This window comes from Chelmon rostratus, chromosome 12 (genome assembly GCF_017976325.1).
Source record: "Chelmon rostratus isolate fCheRos1 chromosome 12, fCheRos1.pri, whole genome shotgun sequence".
NCBI classification, from domain to species: Eukaryota; Metazoa; Chordata; class Actinopteri; order Chaetodontiformes; family Chaetodontidae; genus Chelmon; species Chelmon rostratus.
The window spans coordinates 6052761-6076494 of record NC_055669.1 but is presented as its reverse complement, the minus strand read 5'-3'; the positions used below and the strand labels follow the sequence as shown (position 1 = coordinate 6076494).

General features: G+C 43.9%; 1 protein-coding gene across 2 annotated transcripts in view; it reads right to left on the bottom strand.

The window, feature by feature from the left end:
• Positions 1-424: 424 nt before the first annotated feature.
• slc6a9 (solute carrier family 6 member 9) overlaps positions 425-23734 on the bottom strand; it is a 65080-nt gene continuing 41770 nt past the window's right edge. For both annotated transcript variants that reach the window (XM_041948733.1, XM_041948734.1), the window contains 12 exons: positions 18580-18736; positions 16531-16662; positions 15681-15957; positions 13230-13362; positions 12860-12994; positions 12651-12754; positions 10288-10525; positions 8757-8891; positions 8563-8662; positions 7031-7131; positions 5882-6052; positions 425-5446 (listed from right to left, as the gene is read on the bottom strand). In XM_041948733.1, the coding sequence (XP_041804667.1) occupies positions 5198-5446; positions 5882-6052; positions 7031-7131; positions 8563-8662; positions 8757-8891; positions 10288-10525; positions 12651-12754; positions 12860-12994; positions 13230-13362; positions 15681-15957; positions 16531-16662; positions 18580-18736 (1932 nt within the window). In that variant the 3' untranslated portion in view covers positions 425-5197. The remainder of the gene's footprint in view (positions 5447-5881; positions 6053-7030; positions 7132-8562; positions 8663-8756; positions 8892-10287; positions 10526-12650; positions 12755-12859; positions 12995-13229; positions 13363-15680; positions 15958-16530; positions 16663-18579; positions 18737-23734) is intronic.

Sequence of the window (23734 nt, the reverse complement as noted above, 5' to 3'; positions counted from 1 at the left end):
TGTGTGATGTCTGTAGACACATTTGTGTCATGTCTTGATCCTGATGAAGACTTTTGGCTAAAAAAATAATAGAGAATATAAATAATAGAGAATTATGGGACAAGGATGGTCATGTTGACACCATACTTTATATTTGTTTTTTCATGTGTTTTTTTTCCCCATTCTAACATAAATACTGTATACAAGCACAAAAATCCATAATATTGGCACGTAGTATGAAAACTTCAAACACAACTTTAATTCTCATTCTTTAACTTCCTTAATGTCTTTTTGTGTGACAACCACCAGAACACGAGGGATGACTGAACCAGAAAAGGAAGTATGCATTTAAGGTACATGGAAATTGCATTTTGAGTGGTATGAAGGCATATGGCTATTAACAACCACCAAGAACCAAAGAACACTGCAGCACGCTGATCTTTAAAATAGATTTTATTTACCATTTTGTAATTCAACAGTTTACGATATACAGCTGACAGGACTAAGACATTTCAATGGATTTTGGCCCTAAAGGTTGAAGAACAAGAAGAACAGACATGGTTAGATAGATAGACAGATAGATATGATAGAGAATACCAGAAGAACTGTGTTCTCTTTTCTCACTTGTGCTTTTCCTCTCCACTCCGCTCATCACAAAATTCATACTGGCATAGCAACAACACATCATTTGCCACCGTACGTATTTTTTTCTTTTATTTAAATGGAAGTGTGAATTATTATTCTGATCGTAGATTTTTTTCATGTTGCTTATAAAAAAAAAGATTCTTTAAAGTGCTGAAACATGAGATTAATCTTATATGAGCAGTAGTAGGAAATTCAAGAGGTAATGTTCTGTAATTTACAGAGAACCACAGAAACAAGGTAAAATCACAGTTTTGTTTTTAGTACAGTAGAACAGTTGTGCTGTTAAATTGTGTATAAAAATGGTCCGAACCTTCACGTTCTTCTACATCAGCGACTTTCTGCGCAGCCACCTCAGTGTAAGATGACAATAGGCAACAGTTAATCAGTATTTGAGGACATGGGTCAATTACTAAGTCATACTAAATCATCACTCGTGTGTCTTTTAGCCTTCCAGGAGGACCAAATGGGTCTTACTCTTTTGGTAGCCAGAAAATTGAAGGTTTGCTTTACTAACAAGAGAAAAAAAAATCAAAATATAATGGTTACTGGACCCTTGTCTGATATATATCATAAAATTGCCTATTTTGCCCATCTAAAACAATATATGTTCTGATACTACGCATCAGAGCTGCACAAGAATGAAAATGTGGGTTAATGGGTCCTGATGCTAATTCAGTCTTGGCTGAAAATTCATTTTGGTGTTTTGATTTTGCTCACTTTTTAACATTTTGCAACAACTAGACAGAAAAAGCCAAACTGTTTGGGTTAAGGGCCACAGAATATTAAAGGCAAACAGCGATGTCCGACTGTTGGCGCTGCAGCGCGTAAAATACAGCTTTAAGTTCATGCGACACGGTTTTAAAAAAGGCATCGCCATGTCGCTGCAGCTGCCATCTACACCACAAGCTGACAATTCTTTTGTAGTTCAAGTTTCGATCCAAAGCTTTTTGTTTGGAAATGCTTTTAATATTAACTGGCTTCGTCTTCATTTTGCTATGAATACTATTGAAAAACAAACATGTCACTGAACATGAATAAACAATGATTAAAATCTGAAGATAAAATATGTAGTTTTCTTTCTCTTCTTTTAGTATAAAATGTTTTTTTTTTCTTAAAAGATAGACTGTATATTATTAGCAGAATAGGACTTGGCTAGTTCTGATAGGTTAGAGGTACATTGACATCAATACTGACACTACGCCTGCTCTACATGCAGGCTCAGCAGTAAGAGCTAATCCACTACACACAGAGTACACAGTACACCTGACATCGTCTACATTACGCTACAAGAAAAATGACAAAACCAAAATGAAACAACACCCGCCCTCCCTCGACCTGCAAAAAGCACACTTACCCAGCCCCGAAATAAAAGCAAAGATAAACACACACATACACACAGTCCGATTATATATTTTTTTACATTACTGTACAAAGGGAGGAAGAGTTGTGGGGCCAGCAGAGGTGGTGAGGGCTGGGATATATAGCATGGTAACACGGTGGCTAAGCTTCACTTACTACAGCATGAACACATGAGACAGGCAATCACAAACAGTCTGAGCTACAAGCTGTCCCCAATATACACTGAGAATAAGAAGTTCATGTTCACCTTCTTCAGCGAGTAAAACCTCATTCAGAAAGCATCAAGATCCTTAGATCGGAAATTCTACTCAAGAGGAAGCAATGCAGTATGTATTTAGAGTATTTAGTAGATGGTGACAAAGTGTTGTTTCATAGAGCACCTGGTTTTGCAGTAATTTCATTAAAAATAAACGCTACTACAAAATACGTCATGTTTGATGTGAATAGTCTACGAGTAAACCAAAAAAAGTCACAATGCACTGCTAACTAAGCAACCGTAGCTACAAGTCTCCGCCGACGCCGATGCCGCGTACGTTTCCACAATCTGAGAACCCTCCTGTAAATAACCTGGGAATAAAATGTGTGCTTGTTTCAGAATGCGTTGCTCGCTGTGCTTATCGTGATCGCTTTCACTGTATTTGAACTTCTGTGCTTAGCGCTGATCCCTCTCGTTGTTACTCTCTCGGCACTGAACACGTTTACCGCAGGAAGCCTGCCGGTCTGCCTGGAGTGAGGTCACAGTTAAAACTCAGTTGTGCCTTTGCTGCCCTGAGTGTCAGCATCACCCCATCTTGTGGATTAAAGGAGCAACTGCACCGTCATGTCAGAATCACCATCCTCTTCTAAGGACGTGACTGAGGGGAACAGTGGTGAAAGACAAGAGTGGATGGATTCAGTCTGAAATTGTGCAGAAAAGCCTGATAAGACTGGATGAAGAATAGTTATACCATTTTGTATATTATGTGAATGTGTTCTGTGCTCATACTGCTATCATAGCCCTGTAGCTTTGACTTAAACGAACGAACAAAAAGCAGAAACTACGTTGTGAAGAAACAAAACAGCCAGACCTGATGCAATCCCTAAAACCCTCCCTGCCTGTGAAGCTAAGCGCATCTCACTACCACCTGAGCAGGCGTCCAAAAAAGAACCTCAGGACGAAAGGACAGAGGAAGATGTGATGGTCACACGGCTGTCTAGATGACAAAAAAACCCCCTAACCATTTCCATGTATTTGTTCCGCATTTAGACTGCCATTAATCTGCCACCACACTACGACAAAGTTGTCCCGGATGCTTTCCAATCACTTTTGGGAAACCCAAACCTGCATGCTAAAAAAGACCCCTCTCTGTCCTATCACACCCTCCAGCTGAACAGCAACAAATCAGCTCACAGACGAGGAATGGTAGACATGGTTAATTATGATTCTGTAGTTTTCATTTTTTGTACAAAATAAACATATCCTGTCTTCATAATTATTTACTAAGTTACTTTACAATAATGAGAGGTAAAAAGGAGAATTCTACTGAGAAAACAATACTATACAGCTACATTTAAAACTACGCAATTCATTCCAAAGGATTTTTGCTCCGTATTTTTCTGGAAACACGCTGCATCCCTCTGCTTTCTGCCTCAGTCGCAGCACAGCTCGGCTCAGCGCTTTAAAATAAATGCCTGTAAATACATTAAAGGTTCCACTGACTGGAAGAGACACTATACCATTCTCTCTGAGATATATGTTACCAAAAACATGTGCAGGACTCGGGTAACTCGGGTTATGTTTTTGGTAACATGCCTTAATGGGGCAGATTGCTACAACCCACGGGAGACACAGACTATGACACACCTATGATCCTTTCACTAGCTACGTCCCCTAGCCCGGATCCTCCTTCACTGACCGCATCCCGAGATGCATTTCACTCAGAAAGAATGCCTGGAAGACTTAAGAAGAGATGGCACTTCAATATACAGAGTTGCATCCACCTGTTGTGTGTGTGTGTGTGTGTGTGTGCAGGTGTGGGGATAATTAGGTGGTTTCGGTCCCTATAATCTAAACAGGCCACCTTGGTCAAGGTTTCCACAGGCAAGGAACAGCTATAAACCACAACGTTTAACTTCACTTGGACCCTGAGAAATGGGCACGGGGATCTCTTCTGTCAAAAACTGGAAACAAATGTGTGTGTGTGTGTGTGTGTGTGTGTGTGTGTGAATGCGGAGGCAGAGACTACAGTACGCTTCACTGATACTTCTCTGCTGAGTTTAAGCAGCTTTAGTGGAAAAAAAGGTTATAAATGGAGGAAATTTTCCACAGAAAATCAGCCCTAAGTGTCAGTTGCCAACTCGGGTGTTTGTTAAATATTTGTGCTCTGCAGAAGGTTTTTTTTTTTTTTTTAAAGAAGAAGCAGCATAAAAAACAACAGGCTTAGTCTTAAGCTGAGATCAACTATGGTTGAGGTCACTGTGTGCTGTAAAATGTACAATAGTGTGAGTGTATGAGTGTGAATGAGTGTGTATCCGCCTCTTTTTCTGGTCGCAGAATTGAGCCTATTTGCGTCTTTCAGCATGATCGCGCTGCAAACGGCCAGTCCAGGCACAGTTCACCCTGCTCCTCTTTGTTACAGCACCACTGTGAACCACATCGCGACAAGTCTCCAGCTGTCAAATCGCCGCTGCTAGAAAGTCACCAATCCCAAAACAGACCCAGCTAACAGAATAAAGGAGAACAGTGTGTGTCTCTATGTTGCTGCATGCACAAAACAAACACATGCAGCTTCACAATCTACTGTACCTCTAACTGCATATGAAGATGACATGTACACGTTTTACAAAAAGAAAAGGAAAGGAAAAACAAACTGCATTATTAAATTATGTGTAACAAATTAACAACCCGCCCACACACACACACACACACGCACGCACGCACGAACATACACACAAATCTTTTGGATGATGACCCAATTTTTTCTTCCTTTCGTTTTTGTTTTTGTCTTCGTTGATCTAGAGACGACACACAGACAGACAGAAGAGGATAGGACAGATATAATAAGCCCTTACAATATGTAAAGGTCTCCAGTGAATGGGATCTCCCCCACAGAGGACTGTGGGAAAGCAGGGTGAGGATGGAGGAGTAGGGAGGAGAGGGGAGGAAGAGAAGGAGGAGACTGTGGGGCACGGGAGGGGGGGCGGGCCCGGTAGCGCTGACACAGCGGGGTGCCGTCTATGCGCTGGGGTTGGGGTTGTTGTGTGTGTTGGTGGAGCCGTTGCTTCCCTGGATGGTGAGGCTGATCTCATCCTTCCTCTCCTTCTCCTTCTCCTCCTCCTTCAGCTCTTCCTTCAGCTCCTCCTTCTCCTTGAGGGGGCGAGCCTCCACAGTGTCTTCGGAGGCCATGGGGGCGTAGCGGCCTGTCCGGTGCTCCTGCAGGGCAGGGCCCCACTTTGGATGTGATTTGCAAGCGAACTTCAACCGCTGAGAGAGAAAGAGGGACGTGTTATTCAAAGCAGCCTCAGAGTCAAACATCCAAAGACATGCATAAATAAATATTAGTCAAATTAACTCACTTTTAAGGTGGAAGTACAGCATAACTACAACAGTTTACTCAATCATGATCTAACTCTGTCTACAAAATCAGCTTCAGCTGTCATACACCAGCTGTCTCTGACACCTCTACTTAAATTTCAGTTGCTTTCATTGTTGTTAAGCTGAGCTGACTGTTCCCACTGCTTTCATTGCCTGCTCTTCAAATGACACTTCAGCTGCTTTCACAGCTCACACTTTGACTGACACTTCAAGCGCTACCAGCCTCCTGTTCTTCACCTGTTCACACTTCGAGTGACTCTGGTGCTTCGACTTCAACTGACATTTCAACTGAATGGCACTTCAGCTGTGCCTCCTCAACCGTACCTCTCTGAAGGTGGCTCCTGGGGACCTCGAGATCTTGTAGAGGGCGTAGATGGGTATGCAGACCACCGAGGACAGAGCCATGGAGAAGCCGATAGCCAGAGACCAGCTGGGGTACACGTAGTCATTGTAGGTGATGGGCTTGTACTGGATCACTGTGAAGATCAGGATGAACTACGTGGACAGAGGAGAGACACGGAATGAGCACAGGCTTTATCATCTAGAGCAGGGAAAACTACCTTCAGGACCAAAGCTAATGATAATAAAACATAATTTAAAACTACAGAGAGGAGGCAGGAAATGACTAAAAACTAAAGCTTACAAAAATGATGCTTCTCAATAGCTGTACTCACATCCCATACATGATAGAAAGAGGGTCATGAAAACTGTATTATAGCATCAATTTCACAAATACAGATAAAACATAGAACTAGATACCACAATAATTCATGTTAAATCAATAAGCATTCCCCATCCTGGTCCCAACTGGTCCAAACAAATGACAGCTGTTGCTATGGTCACAGTAAAAAAAAACATAACTTCCTGTATGGCAGTTTTCACAATAAATGTGCATGCACACTCAGCACAGGTGAATTCACTGTGGACTGCAGCACCACACACATTTGTTTTTATTTACAAGCAGCAGATAGCTCTGATTATAAATCATGACTGTTCCCAACAGCAGTGAGTTTAGTGACAGCTCCAGCAGAGGGCCTGGAGAGCAGGGCGCTAATCTGTGTAGTGAAATGAAAGCGAGAACAAAAGTGCCTGAAATCTGACCAGTAATCCACAACAATGAATTTCTTGGTTGGCCCAGCAGCTTAGTGGACTAATGCTGCCGCCTGCTTGGGAAATACCATTGATAGCGCCTGCATGTGTCTATTTCCCAGTCAGAAAGATTTGCTTTTAGAGGTTTATGTTGGAAACAAAGCCAACAGTAGCCAAACAGATTAGTGCTGATGGCAGCTCAAATGTAGGTCAGGTCCAGAACAATGTGTCAGCAACACAGGAAAGTTTAGAGCCTTAAACTCAGCATCCTTCAGGTGGCTAAATCAACGTGCGACTGGCTTTTTGCAACAATCTCCAAACGCGTCTCCACGACTGTGGTCTCAGATCAGCTGTGTGTGTGTGTGTGTGTGTGTGTTCACTTACAGAGATAATGACAGGGGAGATGAATCTCCAGCAGACTTTGAAGAAGAGAGGAGGAGGGAAGCCCAGCATCATCTCCACGTCTTTAAAGTAGTTCCTGTGACCTGCGATAGAAACAGAAAGTATTCCATGAGGTGAACATCAAAGTCTGATTGCTCCTTTTACATCTGAATAATGACCTATATGATACACAACCCACATGAAAGTGGAGTCTCTGCACTTCTTTACCTTGAGGTGAACCCTCATACACCAGTCTCTGACTTTTCTGAATGTGTCTTCCTTTCTCCTTCCTTGTCTATTTCCACTAAAGCTGGTGAGCGGGGAGCTGAGGGGCTCCAGATTGGCTTGATTTCCCTTTTAATCGTTGAAATTTGACAGATGGATTTGTGCAACACTAAGCGTCCCATATATAAAGATGTTATGGGGGGAACCCCTGAGTTACCAGGAAACAAATCCATTTTAATTTAGAGATTGATTTATGAGCAGCACTCAGGGAGAGTATGCTGGCTTTAATAGGCAGGGAAGCACGCCACCGCTCACACTGCTTTCACACCACAACAATATAAATCAAAGGACTTTCTCAATTACCACTTCTAATGCATAATGAAACACAATTTAATGGACAGACTTGTGGAAACTGAAAAAAGGGACTTTAAATAACTGTAAATTTCAAGATAATATCAGCCCACTTATCTCCACTGCTTCTTTATTTCACCATGAGCTCATGTTTATGTGACTGAATCTGACTGCAGGCTTGTGCTTCACAAGGCTAAAAACTAAAAATGTACCCAGTGTAAAATAACTCATTGTCACTCTGTTCAATGACAGTACGATCGAGGTTGAAGACTGTCAGTAGATCAGCCTTCGATCTGCAGTGTCCTGCTGTATCACAGGTTATTCTTTAGAACATCTTGTCATGCTGATCCTGAGATCTGCAGGGATGCGGGAAATATCTCACTACAGTCCTCAAAGGGGATGCAATCTTTCAGAGTGTGCACCACTCTGATCTTTTGACTTTGTTTTATTTCGGTCAGCTCAGTGCTGATGTCAGACTGTGGCTCTGTTGCAATTTGCCTGAACCAGTATACAAAGGAATTGCTGTAATCTCAGGCTACAGTTACATGTGTTTACATGTCTGTCATGTCTTTGTCTTGTCTTTGTCTTGACTGCACAGGTGCTTGTACTGTGTCGTGTTTCCAGCAGAATAATCTGCCGCTGTGGCTGTATGTGCAGCATGTGCAAAAAGGAAAGGAAAAGTAAGAGGAGAAAAGGTTTTTCCAGCCTTGTAGCACAAACATGTCCTGAGGCAGGAGTGTGCGCTGGCCTAGTCAGCCTGCCGACGGTGGAGAAAGATCAGTATCTCTGCCTCTTGCACAATGAAATGTTCTTTTTGTGATTCTTAAATCTGGGTGTATAATGGTGAGTTCGCAGTTATTGTGAATTTTCTGAGGCTCTCCTCATATGTTCATGTGAGAGCGACACACAGTGAGAGGACACTTCACATTGCAGGATATTCAGTGTGTTTCCCTCCTTACCATAAACATACATGACGCAGATGCACATTATGCACGAGATAATGACCAAAGAGAAACTGGCAGCATAGTTGTCCATCAGCAGCAACCAATAGATTCCTGCCTGCACACAGAAAAGACGGAATGAGTCAAAACCACATCTCCACGAGAGAAAACAAAGCGTTCGAAGACGTGATCTGCGTGTGTCTGGGACTTGCCTGTGTCGTTAGAGGCACGCCCAGTAAGAATCCAGTGATGGCCACTGACAGTGTGACCACGGTCTTGTTCCTGATGATCCAGTCTGTTCCGATCTCATCGACGATGGCCGTCACCAGAGTCTCCAGCAGACAGAACTACAAGGACGCAGTTAAATGGGAGATTAGATTGGACAGCTGTTGCTCATCCTTACATGATGAGAACAGGGGGACCACAGTCCTACAGGAATCTTAACAGGTGATGGGAGACAGTATTAACACCCACTGCTGAGTGATGAGTTGAGGCTAACAGCATCCTTTAAAGTAGGATGTCTAAAATTTTAGTGGGAAAAAGTTCTTGTTCTACATGAAATGTCCACTGTTAATTACATTATTTTTAATTTAATTTTATTTAAATGCATTGCTACAGTATTTCTAATGAACAACCACTTATTTATCCTTATCACAGTTTCATCTGTACATATTTGGTGCTTAAAAATGGAAACAAAAACCTACTTTTGTAGCACATTGCATTTGCATTCCACCGAATATTTAAATAGGAAAAATATGTATTTATGAGTGGGCAGGATGTAGCATGCACATTTCAATTCCAGGCACTTAAATGAAAGGTCATGAGTAAAAAGCCTGTTACACATTACAATACATTAGACAAATAGTCTGTGGCCATGCTAGCAGCCCTGTGAGACCGCTTTGAGCTACATGCTCACGTGCTACTAAGTCCAACATGTTGATGTGCAGAAGGGATAACATGCTCACCATCTTATTTTTGTATGTCAGTGTATTAACATTTGCTTGTTAGCACTAAACACAGAGTACAGCTGAGGCTGATGGGAGAGATCGTTTTGCAGGTGCTTGGTCACAAACCAAATTGCTGCACACATTATAATGTTGGTGACAGATAAAAAGTCAGTGGATGATCAACAAAGTGATTCCAAGTCGAGCTGTATAGCACAGTACAGTGCCAAATTTCATGGCACAGTTTTACTTGGCATTTCTCTGAACACCACAAATAGCAGCCTCAAGGTGGCGCTAGAGGAAAGTCAGGGAATCACTACAGTTAGCAGGATTCACTGAAGCTGTATGGATGTAAGCCTTTTCAAACTGTAAACGGATGTGCAGATCTAGATCAGGTCTCATCCGGAGTCCCTGAGGTATGCAGTTCTTCTTCTTCTGTCAGTTTGTCTTCTACTTAGTTCACTTTGTACATTCGCTGCAGCAGCCTGGAGCTGTGGACAACATGTGCCACAAACACAACAGCAGACTAAAGATAACGGCTGTGCATCAGCGGAACAGTGTGGCATGCAAACTCAAATCAAGTGGAGTTTTACAAGTTCCAACCCAAAACCCCAACAATCTATATGGAACATCACGGAACATGCCTTTGACGGAGAGGCCAGACTGCTCCTCGATCAGATTCTGAATGGCCCACATGAGCACGGTTTATAATATCACACAAATAATCCACACTGAAGGGTTAGCGCGGTCAGACCTGATTAAAGATTGCGGTGGATGCGGAGCCGGTGTGTAGCCTCACCTGAGTCCCCAGTCCCAGAAGGATGAGCATAAAGAAGAAGAGCAGTGACCAGAGTGGCGAGATGGGAAGCAGAGTGAGGGCTTCTGGGTAAGCCACAAAGGCCAGGCCCGGGCCGTGGTCGGCCACCTCCGACACGGGGACATTCAGGTTGTGCGCCATGAAGCCCAGGATGGAGAAAATGACAAATCCGGCATACACGCTGGTCGCACAGTTGGTTATACTGATGATGATGCTGTCTCTGTATGGAGGAAACAGGGAGAAAAAAGCTATCAGCTATAATTGTATCAATGAAAGGATGCGATGAGGGGTCTGAGCGTGAGTTCAACACTCAAATTGTAAGATGCTCATGTTCGGTGATTTATTCCAAAATCAAATATATAGAAAATGTTCCCCATTTCTTCCCCCAGTGGTGACAGCGCCCTCCATCCACCCTCCTGCATCATCACAGACATAGGGGGTGGGCGATACAGGCCGGAATCACTGATGTTAACAGCACTACTGATACTTTACACTAAACACTCATCTGCCCACACCTCCAAACAAGCTGCCTCTGATGTGGTGCATGAACCCAGACATAAGTGCACAGCAGATGACAATTTTATGACATGTCTCGAGAAAAGATGACCAAATGTGACTCGATCGCCTTGGAAATCCATAATAGATGTTGCTCAAACTACCCGTGGGCAGTAAAGTGCACCAGAATTGCTGTGATTTCTGTCTCAAGGACAGGAAAAATGGCACAAAAGCAGGCTTGGCAATAAAAATATAGCCCTGGTTTGTTTGTGCTTTCAGAAAGTGTGCAGCCAACGCTTGTTGCTCAAAACGTCATAAAATAGAAACATAAATGCAAAGAACGGGTTTGCTAGTCCAGAGCTGCTGTTCATGTTTGAATTAATTTAGAGTGAACTGAGCTCATGGTCAGTTTGGGACCTCTAGGACTTAGATCAGACCTGAGCTGAGTTTAGACACAGCGGCGTTGACTCGTTAGTCTGTTTGCTCTGTTAAAGGCAGCAAAGCGGTGTGCTCTGGTCCTTTTCCTCCCTTGGTGTTTGCTGTGCTTGTTCTGAGAAGCACCTGTTTCATCTTCACTCAGGCTCCCACTTTGTTCAGACTCAACAAGGGAATCGCGTGTTTGCACAGCGCTTTGTTTCCTTACGCTTCCTGTTAGAGCTATCGCAGAGGATGTCTTTGAAGACTCTGATGCCAGTCCCTGTCTCAGCTGCCCACAAACCAGCAGCCAGGCCCCTGCACAGTCCCCGCACTTCTGCATGCGCACCAATTGGTGGTGTTACAGGGGTGGAGAGACTGGAGCGACTCCACGGGGACGGGGCTGCGGAACACAAGCTGATTAGGCGGCCGTACAGCTGTGTGTGCAGATAGCACAACCTCAAGCTCCTGGCAGAGGAGCAAATTATATCTTCAGCCCCCTCCAACCCCCGACGCCCTCACTCCGTCAGCATGTGTGGACAAGCTCAGGAGCGTAAATGACATCTTTCCCTCTCTCCTTATCGCCTCCTCTGTCCCCTTTCCTCCATCTTAACCTTCTCCTCGGCGTCTCGCTCGCTCCCCTGGCGCACAAGCACAAGCAAATGCAACTGGCCTCTTAACGCAAGTCTAAAAAAACATTATCTCTGTCCCTCCTCCTGTCCCACCTTATCTCACCTTCTCCCCCTTCTCTTTTTAGACCTGCAACCTTGAAGTTGGCTCCTGACTATTTCGCCCTCCTCCTCTCACTTTCTCCATCACTCTCTAGCCCTGACTCATTAAAGGGGGGGACAACCTGAGACAACTTCTCCTCTCCCCGTCGCTGGTTGTCTCTTCCCTCTGCACTGATGCCTCCACGAGCATGTGGTTTATTCTCTCCACCCCCCTTTTTCCTCCTTCTACTTCATCTCTCCTCTTCTCCTACGCCTCCCCGCCTTCTCGCTCCTTCTGCCTAGCCCCCATGATTAGTGCACATATTAAGATGCTGGTCTGTGTTGCTGAAGGACTGCAGCAGCAGCACAGCCTGACGCAAAACGAGCATGGTCATTCATGCAGGCAGGCGCGCTGTAACTGCTGCAGCACAGCATTCCTTTGGGGTAAAATTCAGGGGGGGCAGAAATACCTCAGCTTATACCTTCCATAAAAACCCGTTATTTTAACTACTTCGCATATGCATAAGCAAGTTTCAAAGGTGCTGCTAGCTATCTTCATGCCTGCTAGTTGTCTCCTGGCTCCAGCTGCATATTTACGGCACAGTCACAAGAGTGGCATCAATCTCCTCAATCAATCTAATGCTCAGCAAGAACACAAACGTGTTTCTCAAAATGTCAAACTATTCCTTGGGAGCACACTTTGCTTTTGTTAATCCATAGTCTAACCTGAAACAGTTGTTGTGGAACTTGTTATAGGAAGCCATGGTAATGAGCCCCCCCCAGGCGCAGCCCAGGGAGTAGAAGATCTGCGACGCTGCGTCTCCCCACACCTACAAAAACAAACCCACATATAGTCAGAAGCAGTGAAAGGAAAGAACAAACACATTTCTATTTCCGGTTTCTCTTTCCATCTGCCTGCTCATGTTAGTGAATACCTTTGCATCAAGGACCTTCTGCCACTGTGGAGTCAGGTAGTACTTAATGCCGTTGATGGCCCCATCCAGGGTGATGCCACGGATGAACAGGATGGTCAGAACGACGTAGGGGAACGTGGCTGTGAAGTACACCACCTGGACACACACACACAGATAATCAGACCATGTGGTGAAATCGGCTGGAACGAGTTGTGTTTCATAGCAAATCCTACCAGAGTGACAGGAGAGTATGGAAAGTGTGTGAGAAATGTAATATAGACAGATTGAAGACACAATTTGAATATTATGTCTGTTTTAGCATGTGTTCGAGCCTTGGTGCCCATGTGTAAGTATGCTTGTGTGTGTGTATGTGTGTGAGAGTGAGGCTGACCTTTCCAGAGGATTTAACGCCCCTGATGAGACAGAGGAAGACGACCAACCAGGACACAGCCAGGCAGCCCAGGATAGGGAGACGGACCTCTCCAAAGTTTCCAATATCATCAGAGATGTTCAACACATAGTGTCTGAGAAAGAGAGAGAGAGAGACAGACTGAATTTAGGCCGCTTTAGGATGGCTTTAGGTTTGCTTTTCTTTAACAAGATGAAGAAACTCCTAATTCTCACAGCAAACAATGGAAAATCAACACCAGTGTCAGCTCAGTAAACAGCGCTCCTTTCTGTGGGGCCTCTAAACTGTATTTGTCAGTACTTGAAAATCATCTCACTTTGAACGGATATTTGTCTTTATTCATAGCAATGCAAGAGTTACTGAAAGCAATGACCAAAGACACTCAAAGGACAAATTTCTTGCTTGTAGTATTGTTCCTTTGCATTATTGCTTCTGGCTTTTTTGTGTCTTGTAATGCTCCATTGCTAAGAAACAATTAACGGCGAAGCAGTGAGAATGTGGCTTACGAACACTCTAGAAATCTAGAACAGTCTAGAAATGGGATCCAGAGGCAGACAATATGTAACAAAAATGATGCACTAGATTCCCCAAACATTGTTTGCTCTGAAATCCCATTCAAGGGTGTTATTTGAAATGGAAATTATAATAAATAAAGGATCTATATGCACGCAACTCTGAGGATAATTATTAATATCTTCATGTAAATTTTACAGCCTACGCATCTTCAGCAGCATTAATCTTCAAATTATTACAGTATTGTCTGTATATACAAAGAAAGAGGGATGAATACTTGCTCCAACAATGTGGCTAATTGTCATACATGTAGAGATGTTAAAGGGGTTTGCTCAGGATTAGAGTGTGTCACATGAGCATCTGAAACGTGCATGGTGTGCATGGTTTGTCTGATATTGCCATGTTGGTGTTGTTCCTACATCATGGTTAATGTTGCTGCAGGACCTTCATTGCAACTGACCAAACGGTGGTGAAGTCCACATGTGGAACAGGTGGATGAATGGCTCAAGCGCAGGACTCTCACCTGGGAGACAAGGGTTTGTGTCCCATGTGGAGCTTAGTTTTATGTTGCTGACTTATTTCTAGACTTGACTTTTTCACGGACAAGATCATGGCTAGGGTTAAAGTAGATCCTTTCACAATGTTACCCATGTGTTAGAAAAGCTAAATTCTCCCATGTGTGCATTTTTTCCAGTTTCAGTTCGAGTCAAGAGCTAAGGCATCATAAAAACATAGCTAGTCAGTTGCAATGATGGTCCAGGAGCAACATTAATCATGATGTCGTGGGACAAACACCGGCATAAATGCATAATGGACTAAAACAGTTAAAAGAGGTCAAGCCTGCCAATGCAAATAGAACAATCTGTCAACCAGGATTAGCCAAACAAACATCCCTCTGAATGCCACATGTTTAATCTGTACTGGATTTTACCAAAGAAAAAAGAAGGTCATAAGACAGCCGGACTGGTGTGTGTTCCTTACCAGAAATATGACACTTGCTTGTGCTTGACGGTAAAGTGATAAAGCAACAGCTCACGGACGTGCCGTGCAATGACATTGATTATGTCCCGACCTTAAAATGAACTGTACTTTGCCGACCCCTGTGGTGTTTTCATGCCCTGTGCATCACAGAAGCCACAAAGGTGGAGGGGCGTGTGTATGTGCTGTACTGTATGACAGCCTTCATCTGTAGTTGATTCAATTCTCAGAAGCAGCCGAAAGCAGCGGGGTGGATGTGCGGTTTATGTCGGAAATGCAGAGCCATTGCACAAGATTGTCTGTCTCTCTTCCCTTTACAGCTGATCATCCATCTCATCCAGATGTGCAAGGTAACTGAGAGGATAACTGATCAACACATCCCACTGATTTAGATTTCGCTTCACCAGACTCTGGATATGACCATGCATAGCAGATTGGATACACCCTCACTGACCTTACTCACATGACTTAGCACTCAAAGCTGATTTGTGAAGTGCTTGCGGCTGCACCATTAAAATGCTCATGGGTTGTCCCAAAGACTGAACAGTGGTGATATGGGAAACCTCCTGCATGCCACTGCTGATGAGGCTGGCCCATGCTGCCCAGAAGCTGCTGCACTTCCAGTCAAATCTAGTCCAAATATTTGAATGCTTTCCGCAAACATGAGGCATGTTTGGCTCAAGCTTATCTTACAGGTACGAGTCAATTTTGACCTCCGTGTCAAGCACGATAGGCAAGAGAGCGTAACTTGGCAAAACTTACATAACAAATAGTACTATCACACAGATCCTTGCTCAACTAAAACTACAACGAGGCTACTCTTTTGACCTTTTTCCTGCATCTTGTTGTGTTTGGTGATCAACACCAAAAAGAACTGCAGATGATCACTTGTTCTCACTTCATTAACTAACGAAATATCCTTGATGTACTTCAGAGACTTACTTCCAGTACTCCTCACTGGGGCTGGTCCTCTTGGTGCGGTTGACCACCTCGGACACCCCTGCCACCAGGCTCGTGGTAGCGTTGGCCAGGCTGGCGTTGAGCCGGTGGCTGCTGCCCACCACCCCGCTGCAGTCCGGTGTGTTCCAGGGGTTGTTGCAGTAAGTCCATGGCAGCAGGTTTGTCATGGACATGAAAAAGTAGTAGAAGGCAATGCAAATGACCACGTTGTAATAGATCCCGATGTAGGTGGACACCACCATCATGCCGTAGCCTACACCTGGAGGGAGAAGGACGGGGTGGAGGAAAAAAGAGGGAGAACATTTAGACCTGAAGGCCAAATTATGGTGTTGTACATGGTGGGTCACCGTCCTGCTAGAGGCTGTATCCTTACAATAGAAGTAGGAACCCACATACATTTACCTTTACATAATATACTGTATCATTAGGAAGTTTGTTAACACACAAGCATTATGTATTTGGGTAAATCCTCACTGTTCTGTTGCTAACACATCTAATTTGGTTGTAGTTGCATCTGGTGAAACAGTTCTTTCTCTTCACCTCACATATTTTTATTCACAACATAACAACATCATATCTGCCAAATCAGTCGAACATGACAACAAGCTGCTGAATATGTCATAATCCTTTATGACAAACAATTGACAAATATCATGTACTTGATCCTTACATACCAAAAACACTATCGCTCTTCTTCTGAGTCCCGACCAAGGTGACCTCAAAACTGGGCGATGGAACAGATTATGATGTTTCCATGTTCAGACACTTCTCTATCTTTGAGATGACTAGTGATAGAATATCGCCGGACACAAAACAACACACCGGCACTAACCTTTGAACATAGGGCTGATCTTCCATACTCCCAGACAGCCCTGGCTGGCGAACTGACCGAAGGACAGCTCGAGGAAGAAGAGGGGGATGCCACAGAACACCAGCATGATGAAGTATGGTAACATGAAGGCACCTGGGGGTGAGAGACGACAGGACAGGCACTCAGTCCCAGTCTTGGTCTGTGTTCTGTGACTCCCAGTTGGTTGTGAACCACATGAGGACGCACAGTGAGCCACACAAAAGTGTCAGAAGGAAGAGCGATTTTTGTATCTGTAGTGCTTTATTTATGATGTGAGGTCAGTTTGTGTTTGTCCAGACGTAAACACATATATGATGTCAGTTACAACCAAAACTGCTGTCTGACTTAGTCTAACTCCGTCTAACTCCCAGCCCAGACACGGCTGACCAATAAGTGGACTGAACCTTGTTGCATGGAGCTCGTAGTGCTGCATTTTGGCTCACTTGGATTTTTCTCCATGTGAAAGGGGGCTGAAACAAGGGGAAAACACAATAACAACTTACTCTGTAAAGATATGATCTCCAGCTACAACAAACAGGGGCGAAATCCCATGTGCACAAAGCAAGACAAATACATCATGTTATCATTACATGATAGAAATATGAAAAACATATAGAAACAAAGTACGTAGGTATAATACAGCACTGAAGGAAATGCCATACATACGGTTCTAAATTAGATACATGTCATGTGATCAGAATCTATAAAAAAAGAAAAGATACCATAAACCTCATCTGCCATAGCAACCTCCCCTGAGTGAGCAGAGAGGTCGCTGAATGTGCAGCTGAGTCTGTTCACTGATGCAGTAACTCTCTGGTGGTTCAGACTGGACCGGGACCCAGACAGCCATCTATAGGGAGCGTCTGTGTGTGTTTGTGCTTTCTTATGAGTGTCTGTATGCGAACTAGGTCCGTGCAACCAGCTGATACTGTACAATACCAAAACCACATCGCTCTGTGTGCAGGTCCTCTACGTGCATAACACTAATCCATATATTTGCAGCATAAACATGAACTGAAGTGGGATGGAGGCTCTGGGTTATGGGATCTATGGGACCAAACTAATCACATTTCTTTATACTCTGGTACTTTCGTAGAACATCCTTAAGGACCATCAGATATCAGGAGGTTACAAAAGAAACTGAAAGCAGCAGAGCTTGAATATTGTTTGTTCTCGTCATGTTGTTATGCAGCGGCTGCATAGCGAAAGCAGCACGTCAGCGGAAACAGCAAGCAGCAGCTGGATGCACCCTACGCACTCGCACACATGCTAACGCTGTTCATGGAGTCGAGCACAACTCGACCTGACGCGCACAAAGATGTTTCGGACCGAAGACGCGCACATCAAGGGCGAGCCGTGAGACAGCTGCAGCGATTAAAACAGGAGCTTCGATCGGACGGACGAGACGTGATCACATGTGAAGAGTGAAAGAGGTGAGGCTGATGTGGTTGACACATCCGGCCTGTTTAATGACGTAATAACGTCAGTAACGCTATAGCTCAAATCACAACGTTTAAATGTATGCGATACATACAAGCCTGGCGAGACGCTCTCCTCAGGCTGGTTTTGACATGCAGGGTTTTGCACGTGCTGTTGGGAGTCAACCATGTGCACCAGTGAACCAGAACAATGCATTTTGCTGTGGCATTTCTTCACGTAGCTTTAAATTCCTCACCTACACATAGTCTACAGATTTCCAAGTCAATTTTTTTTCTTTGCTGGACTGACAACAAACTTCAAATCGCAGCTGGTGCAGACACACATAATTAATTCAGGACTCAACTTAATCACGCCCATGGTGAACTTCTTGTTCAAGACAAATATGTATAGAAAGAAAAAGAAAAAACTTGAAAAAGTGCTTTACAACAGGTTGAAAGCTCGGATCCCAAAGGCCCAAAATGTCCCTGTTTATCAGCTAATCGAGATTCTTCTGTTTTAGTCATCATTCACATACAGACAGACTTAAACCTCAATAAAGCCAATCCCAACAAATCAGTCTGAATGAGCTCGGCTCTACGCTGAAATTCGTACCTCCTCCATTTCTGTAGCAGAGGTAGGGAAACCTCCAGACGTTGCCCAGGCCCACAGCATAGCCCACGCTGGTGAGGACGAACTCAATCTGGTTGCCCCAGTTCCCTCTCCGGGAGTTTTCATCCTTCTTCACTGGCTCGCCTGGAACTGCTCCGTTCTACAACAAAGACAGGGAGAGGTGGGGATGTGACTTCAGGTGACGGGAAGGCATGATGTGTTTTTGCTGCAGCGGGTCCAACTTCTGCACCAGGAAAGTTTAAACACACATATTTTACAGAGATCTTACATCCTGAGAGGCCTTACTTGCTCCATTTGGGAAAATCAGATTCAGATGTTGGGTGCATTTAGAGGGTTATTTTCATCAGTATCATGCAATGATGGTAAATAATAAACATCTCTGGGGTGCATGTGGAGGTGAATTATTCATGAACCATGCTCGTGCTCACAGTTACTGAATATTTTCTAGAAAATCTTCTCTAGCCCAAAGTCTAGCATAAGGTGGGCGCACTGGAGCAGACGGGATGCAAAGTGAAATCAGCGCCTTAAGAACAGCCTTATAAGCATTTGGTCTCGTCCTGATTTCAGGCTTCTCCTCTCCTCCCTCCTTCCCTCCCTCCATCACTCCATCTGCTGGCATCAGATGGTCCCTCTCTCCTGACCTCCTGCGTAACCTCAGCTGTGTCTGTCTGTCTGTCTGCCTGCGTTTTTGTGGCCGCACATGAAGACACTCGTGCTGGCTTTAGCAAATAAATGCCGCTAATCTGGATCATTTGCAAAGAAAAGTAACGATAGATGAGTCGACTTGCTGCTCTTGGATCAGCCGTTAACAAATTGAAATGGCGTAAGGTTCAAGGTTGCTTTGAACAGATGTAGGGGATGGGGAAGGTAACACTGCAAGCAAAAGAGCGACAATTTCTCTGCTGTTGGCTGCAAGAACCAACACAAACGTCTTCACCTACTCACATTATCCAAGTTAGTGAGGTCACAGTGGATTAACTCGATGTAAATATCCCCACAACAACAATAAGTGGAGAACTCTAAGGCTATATGCTTGCCCTAATCATTTTACTTTGGACTGCTTTTGAGGGCCAATACAAAGCAGGATTTGCTTCAAACCTGAAGCTCAAGGATGGCTGAAGACCGACTTCAAACTTAACTGCTTATTTTGCTCATTAGCCCGTTGAATTTGACATTGGCATGTTCTGTGGCTAACAGCATCGATTGTAGACCCACACGCTGGAGCCCTTTTAGAGTATTTAACATTGAGAGACAGTCGGGAGAAACTGTGAGCGGCAAGCCTCATTTGAAGCCAGTGAAATAACCAAAGTAGCTGTTTTTTTCACGTTGCTTTTTGTGTCGTCTCACATGTTCAGAGCTGAAGTTGCCTCCACACTTCATACTGCCACGCAAGCTCAGCTGGTTTTGGTACAGGAAGGCCTTGTTCTACAAGGTGCATCGGTTTGTGTGTCTGTTGACAGATGTGCTGTGGTCCGCTGACTGTTGTACTTAAATAATACACTTTGGGTTTTCCCAAATAGATGCATACCCTTTGTCACTCTGAGAATGAATCACCTTACTCCTTCCAAAACACCTCGTTTTCAGTCCCATTTTGAGCCAATGAAAGCATTGTTTTATAATCAGTTTTTCTTTCGTAAGATATGTAACCTTACTATGTTAATAGTGATATTATATCACAGTAAAACACCAAATATATACATACATTTTATATAAATAAGTTTAAGTTGGCTAACTTTGCCTTTTTTGACAGCGATTTATGAATTGTTAACTGTTAATTGTCACATTCTAAAAGCTGGTTTTCTATTTTGGAGTTTTGACGTTTAAACGTCAAATGCACATACAGCACAGTGGCTTACGCGAATTTATGATGTTGACAGTAATCAAAACTTCATTCACTCATTCATGTTGCCTGTGTTATCTGTGTAGAGCAGAGCCTGATTTTCAGGGGCTCGATGAATGAATGGTCTCATATTTTCAATAAGAAAGGCTTTCAGTGGGACAAAAATGTCAATACTGGTCACAGAAACACTTTTTCTTCTTTAGCTGTGAAATTCTTCTGTCATTAGGCAACACATCACGTGTCTATAGACAGCTTCAACACATACAGCGACGCGAAGTATTACAGTTCAACTGCCAATAACGTGGTTTGGGGATGACAGCATCATTTCTGAACAAGTTGATGCAATAGAGTTTATTTAAGCACAGTAAAGTGACATCTATGCTTTGCCGTAATTCCTGGGGGGTAGCACGTTGCTCAGACACGAACACACACACTAAGCACAACAGTGAGCGTGTGATTTTGTTCATCAGCAAGAAACGTCAACAGGAACAATCACAACAACTAAAAGCAACCTCCACATTTTGCCCCCACGGTGCCGTAGTTCAACTTTGAGGCAGCGCCAAGCGTGACTAATGGGAGGGAGCATCGGACAGCAAAACAGCAACAACCACATGAAACAAACAGCTGCCATGTTTTCCCCAAAGCTCCGTAGTTTGTCTTTGAGTCCGGCTGTGCTCGCATGTCAGGAGGGCAAAACAAAGAGCATTTCTCCAGCATCCTTGACCTTTCTTTGTGCGGGAGTGGGGGCTGCAGGTGGGACAGACAGGAAGATCAGCAAACACACGTGTTGTTGGTGAGGACATGCTCGGGGTGAAGCCGCGGCCACAGCGGTGCGCGAGCGCGAACCCCCCAGCGGAGAGCCCGCCATCGCAGCGGGTCTCACATTACGACATCTCCGTCTGGAGTTGACTTTGGAAAGAAAAAGAGCGTCAGAGACACAGAGACGGTGCGCAGCTGTGTGTGTTCTTGTTGCGCCCGGCCGTACATCTCGTACATCTGACTTCCCTATCAGTGACCAGGTGTGTGCCTGAAGAAGATACACACACACACCCACATGCAAAAGCACGCAGGTCGACAGCTTGGCTGGCAAAGGCTAACATGCATCTTGGGTGATCCAATCACAAGCGGACAGCTCTAAGCACAGATGTGAACGCATTAAAGACACACCGAGGACGCACTGAGATCCGATCACTCAGACCACATTGAGCTGGTCTGGGCCACATATGGTCACGCTCTTTTGGCAGTGTGTACACGAATGTGTCCTGGGTCACACTGAAAGGCCGCCTGCTCAACTGACGTCCTCTGTGTAGGTACAAACGAAACACATGGTCTCGCTTCCATTTAGGTCACTGAAATGAAAATATGAAATGAAAAAATCCTGCAATTTTGAGAGTTGTTGAGTGAGGAGGAACTTAATAAGCTTAATTCAACAGCTAAGGAAAATTCTCGTCCCTTCTTATAAATTCTGCATTAAATGCAAATTGAATTGTTTCTTTTCCTTCTAAAAAAACCTCAGCTACTCCGCCGCAGCTGTTTGAAACCCATGTTTTAACTGCTTTCCCCATTTAAACTAAATTAATGAAAGAAGACAACATTTTATTAATGGTAACGATGTAAAATTTTGCAAATACAGTCAACAGGCTACCTTGTCGCCTGTGGAGAAAGTCCCCAGACTCCCTGCAATTTTGTGAGTTGCTTAGTTAGGAGAAAAATTATAAACTTTGTGAAATGAACAAATTCTCAATTATTTGGGGCCTTAATTTAAATGCAAATGTAGTACATGAGTTATTGTTTTCTTTGAGTAAAACAAATTGTGTTTGTTTGTCCCAGCCTGTTAGCTACTACTGCTACAACAATGCATTTGCTGTAGCTGAGATCCGATCACAGGCGGTCTCTCATGTGAAGACACCAGGTGTGACCTGACATACTTGGAGCTGTCCACTTGTGATCGGATCACCCAAGACGCATATTAATGCGTCTTGGGTTAAAGAGAAAACACTGAGAATAACAATGACCCCCGAGTCTTTGGTGTACACACTCTAAAACTCAACCTGATGTTGAGTCACTGTAAGCTTTATTTCAGTTGAAATTCAGTGGCAACGGGAGTGAAGTCAAAACAAGAAGAGGACTACATGTCAGCCATAAGACTGAATACATGTATTCAGTCTCATGGCTGATCAGAAGTAATCAGTATTTATCATCCTCATTCTGTCACTAGCATTAAAGTAAGGACAGGAAATCAGCAGGGAGCTCTGGTAAGGCTGCCTATACTCTGATGTATGTATCATTGTTTTAATTAACGAACGCCTATGCAGTCGCACACAAGGTCAGTCACCATGAAATGTTCATGTGCATGCTTTCAAGGTGCAGCAGCCAATTTAAGCACTTCACATAATAGAAGAACCCATGACACTGAAACAGTGCAATTTCAACTTCAGACACAGCTCAAAGGCGTAAAAATAAACAGGATAAAAGAACAGAGTTGGTATAATATATATTTAATATATAACATATACTATTTAGACACCAGGTACTTGGCCAGTACTGAGTCGGATCGGTGCATCCCTATTTTCTACCACAAAACACTACCAATAAACCACATACAGTTCTCAAGAAACCTAACTAGAAACACAGCCTGAGCTTGTGGTTGCAACAATCCTTCAAATATGGATGTTGCAGCAAAGAAGCTACAAACTGTAAAACGTAGATGCTTCACACACATGTTGTGTCACCAATTCAGTGTGACCCAACATGAAATATGGCCACAATCTCTCCTTCTGTTCCTGAGTTTTGGTGTTAAATAAAGGCCAGAAAAGTGTTCTTCTACATTTCAAACTATTTCTGCCTTCGCGATCGCATGCCATATCTCTTGTGACTCGAAAAGATCTCGTTGTGTTGTTGGTGCTGACCCATCAGGTATAGGTGGAGTATTCTCTGTAGGTTGTAGACTGGTTTTATGGGAAACTAGCTTAAGTGCAAGTGGACAAACAGCCTGAGGAAAAAGAGGGAATACTGTAAAGCAAATTCAGAGAACTTCAACAGACATAACACGCAGAAAGAGCTCAACATAATGGACCGAAGCTATTTAAAGGGTGATCCAGAGGGTTTGGGGTTAGATTGAATCCACGGATGATCAACCCGATCCAGTAGAAATCAGAGCGGTATCAAACGCCATAGTGGCTGAACCGTCTGGGCAAAAGTTGAGCTTTGTGTTTTTCACGAGATCCCTCTCTCCCTTGACCGACCCCGATGTCTGCCTCTCTCCACCCAGGTGTTGTAGCCTGTGGTGTCGGCTCC